This window comes from Oncorhynchus gorbuscha, linkage group LG09, assembly GCF_021184085.1.
Source record: "Oncorhynchus gorbuscha isolate QuinsamMale2020 ecotype Even-year linkage group LG09, OgorEven_v1.0, whole genome shotgun sequence".
Lineage (NCBI taxonomy): Eukaryota > Metazoa > Chordata > Actinopteri > Salmoniformes > Salmonidae > Oncorhynchus > Oncorhynchus gorbuscha.
This window is the reverse complement of record NC_060181.1, coordinates 18,272,532-18,288,992: the sequence shown is the minus strand read 5'-3', so window position 1 is coordinate 18,288,992 and position 16,461 is coordinate 18,272,532. Positions and strand designations below refer to the sequence as shown.

Below are 16,461 nucleotides of genomic sequence, written 5' to 3'. Positions count from 1 at the left end.
CATCCATATCCACTCAGTGTGATTGTCATTCCTTCAGTGATGACCCATCCATATCCACTCAGTGTGATTGTCATTCCTTCAGTGATGACCCATCCATATCCACTCAGTGTGATTGTCATTCCTTCAGTGATGACCCATCCATATCCACTCAGTGTGATTGTCATTCCTTCAGTGATGACCCATCCATATCCACTCAGTGTGATTGTCATTCCTTCAGTGATGACCCATCCATATCCACTCAGTGTGATTGTCATTCCTTCAGTGATGACCCATCCATATCCACCATCAGTGTGATTGTCATTCCTTCAGTGATGACCCATCCATATCCACTCAGTGTGATTGTCATTCCTTCAGTGATGACCCATCCATATCCACTCAGTGTGATTGTCATTCCTTCAGTGATGACCCATCCATATCCACTCAGTGTGATTGTCATTCCTTCAGTGATGACCCATCCATATCCACAGTGTGATTGTCATTCCTTCAGTGATGACCCATCCATATCCACAGTGTGATTGTCATTCCTTCAGTGATGACCCATCCATATCCACTCAGTGTGATTGTCATTCCTTCAGTGATGACCCATCCATATCCACTCAGTGTGATTGTCATTCCTTCAGTGATGACCCATCCATATCCACTCAGTGTGATTGTCATTCCTTCAGTGATGACCCATCCATATCCACTCAGTGTGATTGTCATTCCTTCAGTGATGACCCATCCATATCCACAGTGTGATTGCTCCATTCATACAGTCGTTTATCTTAGGTTAGATTGTTGTTGTCGTAATAGAGAGTTTTAGTGGTCATAGCCTTCGTTAGCTCTCCCCAGAGATAAGAGAGAATGTGTGTGAAAGAAAGAGGGAGGGGGGAGTGTGTATGTGTGATGGAGAATGTGTGTGATTGTGAGCAGGAGACTGTTTGGGGTTGTGAGAAGTGTTCTCATACTGAGAGACCTGGCCTCTACCCCAGCAGCATACTGTGAGACCTAGCCTCTACCCCAGCAGCATACTGTGAGACATGGCCTCTACCCTAGCAGCATAATGTGAGACCTAGCCTCTACCACAGCAGCGTAATGTGAGACCTAGCCTCTACCCCAGCAAGCATACTGTGAGACCTAGCCTCTACCCCAGCAGCATACTGTGAGACATGGCCTCTACCCTAGCAGCATAATGTGAGGCCTAGCCTCTACCCCAGCAGCGTAATGTGAGACCTAGCCTCTACCCCAGCAGCATACTGTGAGACCTAGCCTCTACACCAGCAGCATACTATGAGGCCTAGCCTCTACACCAGCAGCATACTGTGAGACCTACCCAGCAGCATACTGTGAGACCTAGCCTCTACCCAGCAGCATACTGCCTGATACTGTGAGGCCTAGCCTCTACCCCAGCAGCATACTGTGAGGCCTGGCCTCTACCCCAGCAGCATACTGTGAGACCTGGCCTCTACCCCAGCAGCATACTGTGAGACCTAGCCTCTACCCCAGCAGCTGCCACCTGGCTAATCCTACTGCGCTCCCAGAATATTCACATGAGAGAGGGTAAAAAACCACTGGAATCACCTGGAATGGAGTCGGGGCAACGGCACTGCTCCAACTGTCAAAGAACCTTGTGCGTTCCAAAAGTACTGGTATTGTAATCAAATTGTATTAGTCACATGCACCGAATACAACAGGTGTAGTAGACCTTACAGTGAAATGCTTATTATGAGCCCCTAACTAACAATGCAGTTTAAAAAAAAACCGATAAGAAATAAAATAACAAGCAATTCAAGAGCAGCAGTAAAATAACAATGGGACTATATACAGGGGGGTACTGGTACAATCAATGTGCTGGGGCACCAGTTAGATGAGGTAATATGTACATGTAGGTAGAGTTATTAAAGTGACAAAGCATAGATAACAACAGAGAGTAGCAGCGGTGTAATTGTCTGGGTAGCTATTCGATTAGGTGTTCAGGAGTCTTATGGCTTGGGGGTAGGAGCTGTTTAGAAGCCTTTTGGACCTAGACTTGGCGCTCCAGTACCTCTTGCCATGAGAGGTATCAGAGAGAACAGTCTATGACTAGGGTGGCTGGAGTCTTTGACAATTTTTAGGGTCTTCCTCTGACACCGCCTGGTGTCTAGGTCCTGGATGGCAGGAAGCTTGGCCACGGTGATGTACTGGGACGATCGCACTACCCTCTGTAGTGCCTTATGGTAGGAGGCCGAGCAGTTGCCATACCAGGCAGTGATGCAACCAGTCAGGATGCTCTCGATGGTGCAGCTGTAGAACCTTTTGAGAATCTGAGGACCAATGCCAAATATTTTCAGTCTCCTGAGGGGGAATAGGTTTAGTCGTGCCCTCTTCACGATTGTCTTGGTGTGCTTGGACCCTGTTCGATTGTTGGTGATGTGGACACCAAGGAGCTTGAAGCTCTCAACCTGCTCCACTGCAGCCCCGTCGATGAGAATTGGGGCGTGCTCGGTCCTCTTTTTCCTGTAATCCACAATCATGTCCTTTGTCTTGATCACGTTGAGGGAGAGGTTGTTGTCCTGGCACCACACGGCCAGGTCTCTGACCTCCTCCCTATAGGCTGTCTCATCGTTGTCAGTGATCAGTCCTACCACTGTTGTCATCGGTAAACGTAATGATGGTGTTGGTGTCATACGTGGCCATGCAGTCATGAGTGAACAGGGAGTACAGGAGGGGACTGAGCACACACCCCTGAGGGTCCCCTGTGTTGAGGATCAGTGTCGGATGTGTTGTTACCTACCCTTAGCACCTGAGGGCGGCCCGTCAGGAAGTCAAGGATCCAGTTGCAGAGAGAGGTGTTTAGTCCCATGGTCTTTAGCTTAGTGATGAGCTTTGAGGGCACTAGGGTGTTGAACGCTGAGCTGTTGTCAATGAATAGCATTCTCACATAGGTGTTCCTTTTGTCCAGGTGGGAAAGGGCAGTGTGGAGTGCAATAGAGATTGTATCATCGGTGGATCTGTTGGGGTGGTATGCAAATTGGAGTGGGTTTAGGGTTTCTGGGATAATGGTGTTGTGAGAATCTGTGTCCACTCAGCATGCCAGACATGCTGTGCAGAGTACAACACCATACTTGTAATTATCAAATACATCTACTGTGGACACAATGCAAGGCTGGATGAATGTGTGACATTGTCCCACAGAAGTGACCAGTGTCCATTGTTCTGCACACTCAAGTTAATAATCTATACTAGAGTACAATGAAAAAGTAAACCGATTCTATCTTATAGCCATGGTCTGTTTCTCCCTCTCTCACCATATACACACTTGTCTGACTAATGTCTATTTTTGTGTCTGTCTAAGCATTTGGCTATGTTTAGAGTGTATTCTGTGTGTGTGTTACAGTTTCCTGCTGGTGTTCAGCTGTCTGGTTCTGTCTGTGTTCTCCACCATACCAGACCATCAAAAGATAGCCAACGAAGGCCTCTTCATCCTGGTAAGCCGTCAGCCCCCATCTCCTCCCCTCCACCATACACCCAGCTCCACAGACCAGATGTACCAAGCCTCTCAGAGTAGGAGGGCTGATTTGGGATCAGTTTTTATTTATTTTTTACACTAAAAGTACAATTTGCCCCTGCCTAGTGCCAACTCACCTTAACACGATTCTAAATCAGTATTGTGTTAGCCTGAGTACCTGTCTGGTTTTGCTGTCAACATCACTATATCAGAACAGGTTGGAGAAAGCGGAGGCAGACTGGAACCTACAGTAGCTAAGTTGATATACTGTTAGTGTAAACACTGGTTATCCCACTGAATCTTCCTCTCCCTTTATCTGACTAGCCCAGGCATTGCTCCTAAGTGGTAGGGTGGTTTAGGGGCAGCTATATAAACCATATACTGTCACATCATTTTTCACACCTCGGTTCAAATAGTATTTGAAATCTTTCAAATACTTTGAATGTTTACTCTAGCCGGCCTGGAGTGCCATATGGGTGGGGTTTGTCGTTTTGGGACTGTTCTATTGGTTCCATTGTGCCAGGCAAGCTCAATTAAGCTTAGCTAAAGTATTTGAAATGATTCCGAATAGTATTCGAACCCAGGTCTGCCATTTTCTGGACCGTATGTGTACTGCATTTGTCTGAGTGTGATTACAACATCATACTGGGGTAAGCTACAGAGTGTCTGATTCTGCTTCCAGTCACACCTGCCGTTGAGTGTGTGTGTGTGTTCCGCGGAAGAATGGCAGTGTAAGAAACGGTGGTGTAAGCAGGCGGGAGGACTCAGGTATTGTAGAGTATACAGGAAATCCCAGACATGAACCAGTAATCCAAACAGCCATAATCACTACTTCCTCTTTCATCTTTAGGAGGATGGCTTTCTGCTTTTACTCTCTGCTTTTATCACCTGTTTAATTTCCCTCCCTTCCTCTCACTTTCTCCTTTTACTCTCTGATTTTATCACCTGTTTAATTTCCCTCCCCTCCTCTCAGTTTCTGCTTATATCACCTGTTTAATTTCCCTCCCTTCCTCTCACTTTCTCCTTTTACTCTCTGCTTTTATCACCTGTTTAATTTCCCTCCCTTCCTCTCACTTTCTGCTTTTATCACCTGTTTAATTTCCCTCCCTTCCTCTCACTTTCTGCTTTTATCACCTGTTTAATTTCCCTCCCCTCCTCTCACTCTCTGCTTTTATCACCTGTTTAATTTCCCTCCCTTCCTCTCACTTTCTGCTTTTATCACCTGTTTAATTTCCCTCCCTTTCTCTCACTTTCTGCTTTTATCACCTGTTTAATTTCCCTCCCCTCCTCTCACTTTCTGCTTTTACTCTCTGCCTCTCCTTTTACTCTCTGCCTCTCCTTTTACTCTCTGCCTCTCCTTTTACTCTCTGCCTCTCCTTTTACTCTCTGCCTCTCCTTTTACTCTCTGCCTCTCCTTTTACTCTTTCTCCCTCCACCCCCTATCTCCCTTTCTCTCTTTCTCCCTCCACCCCCTCTATCTCCCTTTCTCTCTCTCTCCCTCCACCCCCTCTATCTCCCTTTCTCTCTCTCTCCCTCCAACCCTCTATCTCCCTTTCTCTCTCTCTCCCTCCACCCCCTCTATCTCCCTTTCTCTCTCTCTCCCTCCACCCCCTCTTTTAGCCATTATTGAGCTTTACTTACGTGAACAGTACTGTTATGGAAGATTGAGACAATTTACCCGCTAATGCAAATGAAATATGGGAAATGGAACAGAGATAGACAAACATCAATTAATTACTATTTACAGTTGAAGTGGGAAGTTTACATACACCTTAGCCAAATACATCTACATTCAGTTTTTCATGCTTCCTAACATTTAATCCAAGTAAAAATTTCCTGTCTTAGGTCAGTTATGATCACCACTTTTTTAAGAATGTGAGTTGTCAGAATAATAGTTGAGAGACTGATTTATTTCAGCTTTTATTTCTTTCATCACATTCCCAGTGGGTCAGAAGTTTACATACACTCAGTATTTGGTAGCATTGCCTTTAAATTGTTTAACTTAACTGCCCCATTCCTCCTGACAGTGCTGGTGTAACTGAGTCAAGTTTGTAGGCCTCTATGCTCGCATACACCTTTTCAGTTCTGCCCACAAATTTTAGTCAAATACCTTGACTTTGTTGTACTTATTAAGCCATTTTGGCACAACTTTGGAAGTATGCTTGGTGGAAAACAGAGGAGACTTGCAAGCCAAAGAACACCATCCCAACCGTGGAGCACGGGGGTGGCAGCATCATGTTGTGGGGGTGCTTTGTTGCAGGAGGGACTGGTGCACTTCACAAAATAGATGGCATCATGAGATAGGAAAATTATGTGGATATATTGAAGCAACATCTCAAGACGTCAGTCAGGAAGTTAAAGCTTGGTCGCAAATGGGTCTTTCAGATGGACAATGACCGCAAGCATACTTCCAAAGTTGTGGCAAAATGTCTTAAGGACAACAAAGTCAAGGTATTGATGTGGCCATCACAAAGCCCTGACCTCAATCCTATAGAAAATGTATGGGCAGATCTTTAAAAGTGTGTGCGAGCAAGGATGCCTACAAATCTGACTGTTACACCAGCACTGTCAGGAGGAATGGGCCAAAATTCACCCAACTTATTGTGGGAAGCTTGTGGAATGCTACCCGAAATGTTTGACCCAAGTAAAACAATTTAAAGGCAATGCTACCAAATACTAATTGAATGTATGTAAACTTCTGATCCACTGAGAATGTGATGAAAGCTGATAATTCTCTCTTCTATTATTCTGACATTTCACATTCTTAAAATTAAGTGGTGATCCTAACTGACCTAAAACAGGGAATTTGTACTTGGATAAAATGTCAGGAATTGTGAAACTGAGTTCAAATGTATTTGACTAAGGTGTATGTAAACTTCCGACTTCAACTGTATATTTGGATTCGTTTAACACTTTTTTGGTTACTACATGATTGTTACTTTATAGTTTTAATGTCTTCCCTATTATTCTATTCTAGTAAAAACAAAGAAAAACCCTTGAATGAGTAGGTGTGTCCAAATGTTTGACTCATACTATATATAGCACTATATTTGTCAACACTGACAGTGACTAAGGAGAATGATTTTGTCTGTTTCCACTCCCATTCTCTTTTTCCTTCTCCTCCTCTAACTCTTTGTCCATTGTCACAGATGATCATTTTGTAAACAGATGGTGAGCTTCTTTAACTGACCTTGCTGTGACCCTATGCTGATCTGTGCTGTTCAGTTGGTTTCCTCATTATGACCCATCACTGACCCTCTCCCTCCTAGATGAGGTTGTGATGATTGCTGTGTTTTCTCTGTCTCCCCCTAGATGAGGTTGTAATGATTGCAGTGTTTTCTCTGTCTCCCCCTAGATGAGGTTGTAGTGATCATGGTGTTTTCTCTCACGCTGTCTGTCTCCCCCTACAGGAGTTTGTGATGATCGTGGTGTTTGGTCTGGAATACGCTGTGAGGGTTTGGGCATCTGGCTGCTGCTGTCGCTACAGAGGATGGCAGGGGAGACTACGCTTCGCCAGGAAACCCTTCTGTGTTATAGGCAAGATGCTGTCTCTCTCTCCCTGTCTGTGTGTGTGTGTGTGTGTGTGTGTGTGTGTGTGTGTGTGTGTGTGGTGTCTTCAACTACAAGATCATGTGTAAGTATACAGTCGTGGCCAAAAGTTTTGAGAATGACACAAATATTAATTTTCACAGTTTGCTCCTTCAGTGTGTTTAGATATTTTTGTCAGATGTTACTATGGATACTGAAGTATAATTACAAGCATTTCATAAGTGTCAAAGGCTTTTATTGACAATTACATGAAATTGATGCAGAGAGTGAATATTTGCGGTGTTGACCCTTCTTTTTCAAGACCTCTGCAATCCTCCCTGGCATGCTGTCAATTAACTTCTGGGCCACATCCTGACTGATGGCAGCCCATTCTTGCATAATCAATGCTTGAAGATTGTCAGAATTTGTGGGTTTTTGTTTGTCCACCCACCTTGAGGATTAACCACAAGTTCTCAATGGGATTAAGGTCTGGGGAGTTTCCTGGCCAACGTAATCACCTCCACCCCCTGACAACACAATTATCGCCACCACCACCTGACAACACTGTAATCATCACCACCACCACTTGGCAACACAATCACCTTCATCACTTGGCAACACAATCACCTCCACCACTTGGCAACACAATCACCTCCACCACTTGGCAACACAATCACCCCTCCACCACTTGGCAACACAATCACCTCCACCACTTGGCAACACAATCACCACCACCACTTGGCAACACAATCACCACCACCACTTGGCAACACAATCACCACCACCACTTGGCAACACAATCACCACCTCCACCTGGCAACACAATCTTCACCTGGCAACACAATCACCGCCTGGCAACACAATCACCACCACCACCACCTGACAAGACTATAATCATCATCACCTGACAACACAATCACCACCGTCACCTGACAACAGTATAACACCATCACATGACAACACAATCACCTCCACCACCTGACAACACAACAATCACCTTCATCACCTGACAACACTACAATCACCTCCACCACCTGACAACACTACAATCATCAACACCACCATCATCATCTGACAGCACTACAATCATCATCACCTGACAACACTATAAACCACCACCTGATAACACAATCACCACCTGACAACACAATCACCACCTGACAACACAATCACCACCTGACCCAAAATATCATTGTGTTGTTCCCTGAGCCACTTAGTTATCACTTTTGCCTTATGGCAAGGTGCTCCATCATGCTGGAAAAGGCATTGTTCGTCACCAAACTGTTCCTGGATGGTTGGGAGAAGTTGCTCTCGGAGGATGTGTTGGTACCATTCTTTATGCATGGCTGTGTTCTTAGGCAAAATTGTGAGTGAGCCCACTCCCTTGGCTGAGAAGCAACCCCACACATGAATGGTCTCAGTATGCTTTACTGTTGGCATGACACAGGACTGATTGTAATGCTCACCTTGTCTTCTCCGGACAAGCTTTTTTCTGGATGTCCCAAACAATCGGAAACGGGATTCATCAGAGAAAATGACTTTACCCCAGTCCTTAGCAGTCCAATCCCTGTACCTTTTGCAGAATATCAGTCTGTCCCTGATGTTTTTCCTGGAGAGAAGTGGCTTATTTGCTGCCTTTCTTGACACCAGGCCATCCTCCAAAAGTCTTCGCCTCACTGTGCGTGTAGATGCACTCACACCTGCCTGCTGCATTTCTGAGCAAGCGCTATACTGGTGGTGCCCCGATCCCGCAGCTGAATCAACTTTAGGAGACAGTCCTGGCGCTTGCTGGAGCCCTGAAGCCTTCACAACAATTGAACCGCTCTCCTTGAAATTCTTGATGATCCGATAAATGGTTGATTTAGGTGCAATCTTACTGGCAGCAATATCCTTGCCTGTGAAGCCCTTTTTGTGCAAAGCAATGATGACGGCACGTGCTTCCTTGCAGGTAAGCATGGTTGACAGAAGAAGAACAATGATTCCAAGCACCACCCTACTTTTTGAAGCTTCCAGTCTGTTATTCGAACTCAATCAGCATGACAGAGTGGGGGGGATTCAGTTCTTTTCTATGGCAAAGAGGGACTTTGCAATTAATTGTAATTCATCTGATCACTCTTCATAACATTCTGGAGTATATGCAAATTGTCATCATACAAACTGAGGAAGCAGACTTCGTGAAAATTAATTTGTCGTTCTCAAAACTTTTGGCCACGACTGTACTTACAATACATGTACAGAGTAGTATTTACATGCATGCATGCATGCATACAGACAGACAGACAGACAGACAGACAGACAGACAGACAGACAGACAGACAGACAGACAGACAGACAGACAGACAGACAGACAGACAGACAGACAGACAGACAGACAGACAGACAGACAGACAGACAGACAGACAGACAGACAGACAGACAGACAGACAGACAGACAGACAGACAGACAGACAGACAGACAGACAGACAGACAGACAGACAGACAGACAGACAGACAGACAGACAGACAGACAGACAGACAGACAGACAGACAGACAGACAGACAGACAGACAGACAGACAGACAGACAGACAGACAGACAGAGTTTCCAAAGAGCAGTAGCTAATGGATAGTTATTGATATGTGTCTGAGCTTACTGGGACTGAATGTGTGTACTGGATGTGCATTGTGCATCTCTCTCTCCTTTCACCTCCTTTCACCTCCTCTCTTTCTTCCCCCTTTTTCTCCATAGACTTCATAGTGTTTGTGGCGTCGTTGGCGGTGATCGCAGCGGGTACCCAGGGGAACATATTTGCTACCTCTGCCCTGCGCAGCATGCGGTTCCTCCAGATCCTCCGGATGGTACGCATGGACAGACGAGGAGGCACCTGGAAACTACTGGGCTCTGTGGTCTATGCCCACAGCAAGGTGGACATACACACACACACTCACTCACAGTGGATGATGAAACGACTAGTATTAGTGATATGGTGTCATGCCAACCACAACACACCCACAGATACTTTACACATACTGAAAGGTTAGGGTCGTGGACCTCAGAAACGATATCCACCTTAGACTGGTAGTTAGGATGACCACTCTGAAAAGTTAAAGCCAAATACACTGCACACACACTCAGGGATGTCAGGTGATGGTGATTGTGTTGTCAGGTGATGGTGATTGTGTTGTCAGGTGATGGTGATTGTGTTGTCAGGTGATGGTGATTGTGTTGTCAGGTGATGGTGGTTTATTGTGTTGACAGGTGGTGGTGGTGGTTTATAGTGTTGTCTGGTGATGGTGATGATTATAGTGTTGTCAGGTGGTGGTGGTTTATAGTGTTGTCAGGTGGTGGTGGTTTATAGTGTTGTCAGCTGGTGGTGATTGTGTTGTCAGGTGGTGGTGATTGTGTTGTCAGGTGGTGGTGGTTTATAGTGTTGTCAGGTGGTGGTGATTGTGTTGTCAGGTGGTGGTGATTGTGTTGTCAGGTGGTGGTGGTTTATGGTGGTGATGATTATAGTGTTGTCAGGTGATGGTGGCGATGATTGTAGTGTTGTCAGGTGGTGGAGGTGATTGTAGTGTTGTCATGTGATGGTGTTAATACTGTTGTCAGGTGGTGAAGGTGATTGTAGTGTTGTCAGGTGGTGAAGGTGATTGTTGTGTTGTCAGGTGGTGGAGGTGATTGTAGTGTTGTCAGGTGGTGGAGGTGATTGTAGTGTTGTCAGGTGGTGGAGGTGATTGTAGTGTTGTCAGGTGGTGAAGGTGATTGTTGTGTTGTCAGGTGATGAAGGTGATTGTTGTGTTGTCAGGTGGTGGAGGTGATTGTTGTGTTGTCAGGTGGTGGAGGTGATTGTAGTGTTGTCAGGTGGTGGAGGTGATTGTTGTGTTGTCAGGTGGTGGAGGTGATTGTAGTGTTGTCATGTGATGGTGTTAATACTGTTGTCAGGTGGTGGAGGTGATTGTAGTGTTGTCAGGTGGTGGAGGTGATTGTTGTGTTGTCAGGTGGTGAAGGTGATTGTTGTGTTGTCAGGTGGTGATGTGGATTGTGTTGTCAGGTGATGATGTTGTTGTGTTGTCAGGTGATGATGTTGTTGTGTTGTCAGGTGGTGATGATGATGATGTTGTTGTGTTGTCAGGTTGTGTTGTCAGGTGATGATGTTGTTGTGTTGTCAGGTGATGATGTTGTTGTGTTGTCAGGTGATGATGTTGTTGTGTTGTCAGGTGGTGATGGTTGTTGTGTTGTCAGGTGATGATGTTGTTGTGTTGTCAGGTGATGATGTTGTTGTGTTGTCAGGTGATGATGTTGTTGTGTTGTCAGGTGATGATGTTGTTGTGTTGTCAGGTGATGATGTTGTTGTGTTGTCAGGTGATGATGTTGTTGTGTTGTCAGGTGATGATGTTGTTGTGTTGTCAGGTGATGATGTTGTTGTGTTGTCAGGTGATGATGTTGTTGTGTTGTCAGGTGATGATGTTGTTGTGTTGTCAGGTGATGTTGTTGTGTTGTCAGGTGATGATGTTGTTGTGTTGTCAGGTGATGATGTTGTTGTGTTGTCAGGTGATGATGTTGTTGTGTGGTCAGGTGATGATGTTGGTTGTGTGGTCAGGTGATGATGTTGGTTGTGTGGTCAGGTGATGATGTTGGTTGTGTGGTCAGGTGATGATGGTGGTTGTGTGGTCAGGTGATAATGATTATAGTGTTTTCAGGTGATGGTGTGGATTGTGATGTCTGGTGTTTATTGTGTTGTCAGGTGATGGTGGGGATTGTGTTGTCTGGTGTTTATTGTGTTGTCAGGTGATGGTGGGGATTGTGTTGTCTGGTGTTTATTGTGTTGTCAGGTGTTTATTATATTGTCAGGTGATTATTATATTGTCAGGTGATTATTATGTTGTCAGGTGATGGTGTGGATTGTGTTGTCAGGTGATTATTATGTTGTCAGGTGATTATTATGTTGTCAGGTGATTATTATGTTGTCAGGTGATGGTGTGGATTGTGTTGTCAGGTGATTATTATGTTGTCAGGTGATTATTATGTTGTCAGGTGATTATTATGTTGTCAGGTGATTATTATGTTGTCAGGTGATTATTATATTGTCAGGTGATTATTATATTGTCAGGTGATTATTATATTGTCAGGTGATTATTATGTTGTCAGGTGATTATTATGTTGTCAGGTGATGTGTGTGTTGTCATGATGGTTGTGTTGTCAGGATGATTAGGTGTTGTCAGGTGATTATTATGTTGTCAGGTGATTATTATGTTGTCAGGTGATTATTATGTTGTCAGGTGATTATTATATTGTCAGGTGATTATTATGTTGTCAGGTGATTATTATGTTGTCAGGTGATTATTATGTTGTCAGGTGATTATTATATTGTCAGGTGATTATTATGTTGTCAGGTGATTATTATGTTGTCAGGTGATTATTATGTTGTCAGGTGATTATTATGTTGTCAGGTGATTATTATGTTGTCAGGTGATTATTATGTTGTCAGGTGATTATTATGATTATTGTCAGGTGATTATTATGTTGTCAGGTGATTATTATGTTGTCAGGTGATTATTATGTTGTCAGGTGATTATTATGTTGTCAGGTGATTATTATATTGTCAGGTGATTATTATATTGTCAGGTGATTATTATGTTGTCAGGTGATTATTATGTTGTCAGGTGATTATTATGTTGTCAGGTGATTATTATGTTGTCAGGTGATGGTGTGGATTGTGTTGTCAGGTGATTATTATGTTGTCAGGTGATTATTATATTGTCAGGTGATTATTATGTTGTCAGGTGATTATTATGTTGTCAGGTGATTATTATGTTGTCAGGTGATTATTATGTTGTCAGGTGATTATTATATTGTCAGGTGATTATTATGTTGTCAGGTGATTATTATGTTGTCAGGTGATTATTATGTTGTCAGGTGATTATTATATTGTCAGGTGATTATTATGTTGTCAGGTGATTATTATGTTGTCAGGTGATGGTGTGGATTATGTTGTCAGGTGATTATTATGTTGTCAGGTGATTATTATGTTGTCAGGTGATTATTATGTTGTCAGGTGATGGTGTGGATTGTGTTGTCAGGTGATTATTATGTTGTCAGGTGATTATTATGTTGTTAGGTGATTATTATGTTGTCAGGTGGTGGTGTTTGTTGTCAGGTGATGATTGTGTTGTCAGGTGCTGGTGATTATGTTGTCAGGTGATTGTGTTGTCAGTTGATTGTGTTGTCAGGTGATGGTGGTGATTGTGTTATTTGCTCTTTAATATTTGGCATATATTGATTGATGTTTTTGATGATATTTTGATCACTACCTGCCCCTCCCCCTCCTTTCTCGGTCTCAGGAGCTCATTACAGCGTGGTACATTGGTTTCCTGGTCCTGATCTTTGCCTCCTTCCTGGTTTACCTGGCAGAGAAGGATGTCAACACAGAGTTCAACACCTACGCAGACTCCCTCTGGTGGGGAACGGTCAGTACCACACACACACTCACTCACACAGGAAAGATTGCATTGCATTGGATAGCAGTCGTCTTCTGGGCTCCTGACCAATTCTGCTATTGTTGGAAAAGGACCCATACGCATTTCACAGTTAGCCTACACCTGTCGTTTACGAAGCATGTGACAAATAACATTTGATTTGACACACACACCCACTGACTTGGGTATGAATTGCCCTTTCTCCAGATCTAGAATTAGACTGACCAATAGAATGTCTCTCTAGTACCATGCTGTTTTACTAGTTTTGCTCTGTATAGTATTTACCACTGGAAGACTTATTCTCTGTGTGTGTGTGTTTCTACTTCCAGATTACTCTCACCACCATCGGCTATGGTGACAAAACACCCCGCACCTGGTTGGGCCGACTCCTAGCTGCCGGCTTCGCGCTCCTGGGTGTGTCCTTCTTCGCCCTTCCTGCTGTGAGTCTCTCTCATTGGTGTACATCACTGTCAGTTCCCCTCCCAGCCAATCGGCGCTCATTCCTTTTAGCCCTCCCTCTGATCCGCTCCTTCTGAACCCTCTCTCAGGGTATCCTGGGGTCAGGCTTTGCTCTGAAGGTGCAGGAGCAGCACAGACAGAAGCACTTTGAGAAGAGGAGGACTCCTGCTGCCAACCTTATACAGGTGACCACAGATAGCTCAGGTGTCATCCACTCAATCAACAGACTAGATCATAAGGGGTGACAGGTAGCATAGTGGTTGGACGTTGGACCCGTAACCGGAAGGTTGCGCGATCGAATCCCCGAGCTGACAAAGTAAATATGTGTCTTTCGGCCCCTGAACAAGGCAGTTAACCCACTGTTCCTAGGCTGTCATTGTAAATAAGAGTTTGTTCTTAACTGACTTGCCTAGTTAAATTAAGGTTAAATAAAATAATAAAACTGAACCCACTAACAAATTGCTGTATGATTGGATCATTTTCCTTTAGTGGCTTAACGTGTGTGTGTGTGTGTGTGTGTGTGTGTGTGTGTGTGTGTGTGTGTGTGTGTGTGTGTGTGTGTGTGTGTGTGTGTGTGTGTGTGTGTGTGTGTGTGTGTGTGTGTGTGTGTGTGTGTGTGTGTGTGTGTGTGTGTGTGTGTGTGTGTTCCAGGCTGCTTGGCGTCTGTACTCTACTGATGCTCAGCACTCCTACCTGACAGCCACTTGGTACTTCTATGACAGCATGCTTCCATCCTTCAGGTAGGTACTCCCTTCTCCTCTCCAATAATGCCGTTGTTGTGTGTTGGTGCTGGTCGACCCATGAATTTAACCATCCCCACTACATTAAATTAAAAGGACAAAATGTTTGTACAGGTAGATTTGACTTAGGTGTGACTTGGAGTAGCAAGCGTGTCTCACCTATCCTAAATGAATGTGGTTTTGAAAGCCAGCTGACACTGCTAACCGGTTGAACATTGAGAGAGCATTGTAGGGAGGTGAGGAGAGGCTGTACAGATGAATTATAGGATCTAGGAAGAGAACCTAAATGTAACTTGCACCTACATATAATTAACATGACACACACATGAACATACACACATGAACGTACACAAATATACAACAATGATCAATATCCCAGCAATTGAGTTGCTTTTACCAGTGGTGACCGTGGGCATTCTATCTTCCTTGGTCTAAAACGGTGGGGTGCACTTTCATTCATTTTCATTCTCCCTTTTTTAAGTTATTACAGGTTTCTTCAGGCCTCAAATGTGACTACCACCATTGTTTATCTTTATTATTTCTTAAGATTGTATTCTCTTATTTTATTTAAGTATTTACATATTAATTGGACTCATTCAGTTTGTTTAAAAAGAGGGGTACTTTTATGACTTACATAAACCTTTTTTTGCCTCTTAGCTCTGTGTCCAGTGACAAGAAAAGTGTGTAGATGGTGCCATCAATATTTGTCATACTTAATTTTGATAAATTACATATGAATTATCCCCACCTTTTTTATGTTTTGACCCTTAATTTGACATCCTTTTTATGTTTTTTTTTTGTTTTTTTGTTTTGTTTCTTGCTTTCTTTGTTTTTTTTGTGCACATGGGGTCAGAGAACTGACACTACTGTTCAGTCACCTTCAGCGACGGCGTAGCGCCAAGAATGTCCTTCACAACTCCCACAACACCCTGCTGTCCGGGCTACGGCCCTACAGCTCCCCCTACCTGTCAGGGGACAGGTACGCACCACCACACACACACACACACACACACATACACACAGATAAACGACAGACTGATATATAGAGGCACACCGACATATAAATACGCAAGAAAAGATCACCGTGACACATGCACTAATTTGTATCAAACAATCTCTCACCAGAGGATGCTGCAGTTTTTACTCCTTATAGCAGTGAGCTGATTTAGAAAGAAATGCTGGCTGTTCTCTGGTCTGTGGTTCCTGTGTGGATGTACTGTTGTGTATCTAACCACCTGTCACAAATACTGATTCTAAACCTGTGTAATTAACAGCACCGCTTGCTCCATCTCTGTCTGCCTCTCATTCACTTTCCTCGTCTGATTCATCTTCATGTCAACTCCATCACCCTCATCCATTCATCCACCCCTTCTCTCCTTTTTGTCCCGCTCTCTCTCTCTCCTGTCATCCGCTTCTTTTCCATGTCATCCCTCCACCAACCCTGTTCTCAGGAAGACAGAAGTCCCTTGCAGGTTTGTTCTTCTGAACGCATGTGTCTCTGCATTCCCTCTCTGACAAATCCAGCTAGGAAGTGGTCCTCCATGGTAATGGGAAAAACAATGGGACACAACCCAGCATGTCAGATACATACAATAACATGCCATGTTTTCCAAGGTATATGTTTGGTCTTGTAGCCCCTCAGTATGAACCAGATGTATGCTGTATTTGCCATACAGTTGATTGAATAGTACTGCATGTACTGAAAGACATTAATAACACATTGATGGCAGTGTGTCTCCCAAATCAAGAAGACAATGGTTAGGTGTGGAGCTAATTATTTTCGACCTTCTAGAACGGGGGCTGCAGTCTTATTAT

The 16,461-nt window shown here is 44.0% G+C and overlaps 1 protein-coding gene across 2 annotated transcripts in view; it reads left to right on the top strand.

The window, feature by feature from the left end:
* LOC124042712 (potassium voltage-gated channel subfamily KQT member 4-like) overlaps positions 1 to 16,461 on the top strand; it is a 99,452-nt gene that overhangs the window by 71,399 nt on the left and 11,592 nt on the right. Inside the window, exons 2-9 of one of the 2 annotated variants that reach the window (XM_046360806.1) lie at positions 3,356 to 3,446; positions 6,877 to 7,003; positions 9,723 to 9,898; positions 13,313 to 13,438; positions 13,777 to 13,887; positions 13,996 to 14,091; positions 14,558 to 14,646; positions 15,500 to 15,625. In XM_046360806.1, the coding sequence (XP_046216762.1) occupies positions 3,356 to 3,446; positions 6,877 to 7,003; positions 9,723 to 9,898; positions 13,313 to 13,438; positions 13,777 to 13,887; positions 13,996 to 14,091; positions 14,558 to 14,646; positions 15,500 to 15,625 (942 nt within the window). The remainder of the gene's footprint in view (positions 1 to 3,355; positions 3,447 to 6,876; positions 7,004 to 9,722; positions 9,899 to 13,312; positions 13,439 to 13,776; positions 13,888 to 13,995; positions 14,092 to 14,557; positions 14,647 to 15,499; positions 15,626 to 16,461) is intronic. The other variant, XM_046360807.1, reaches the window with a different exon arrangement.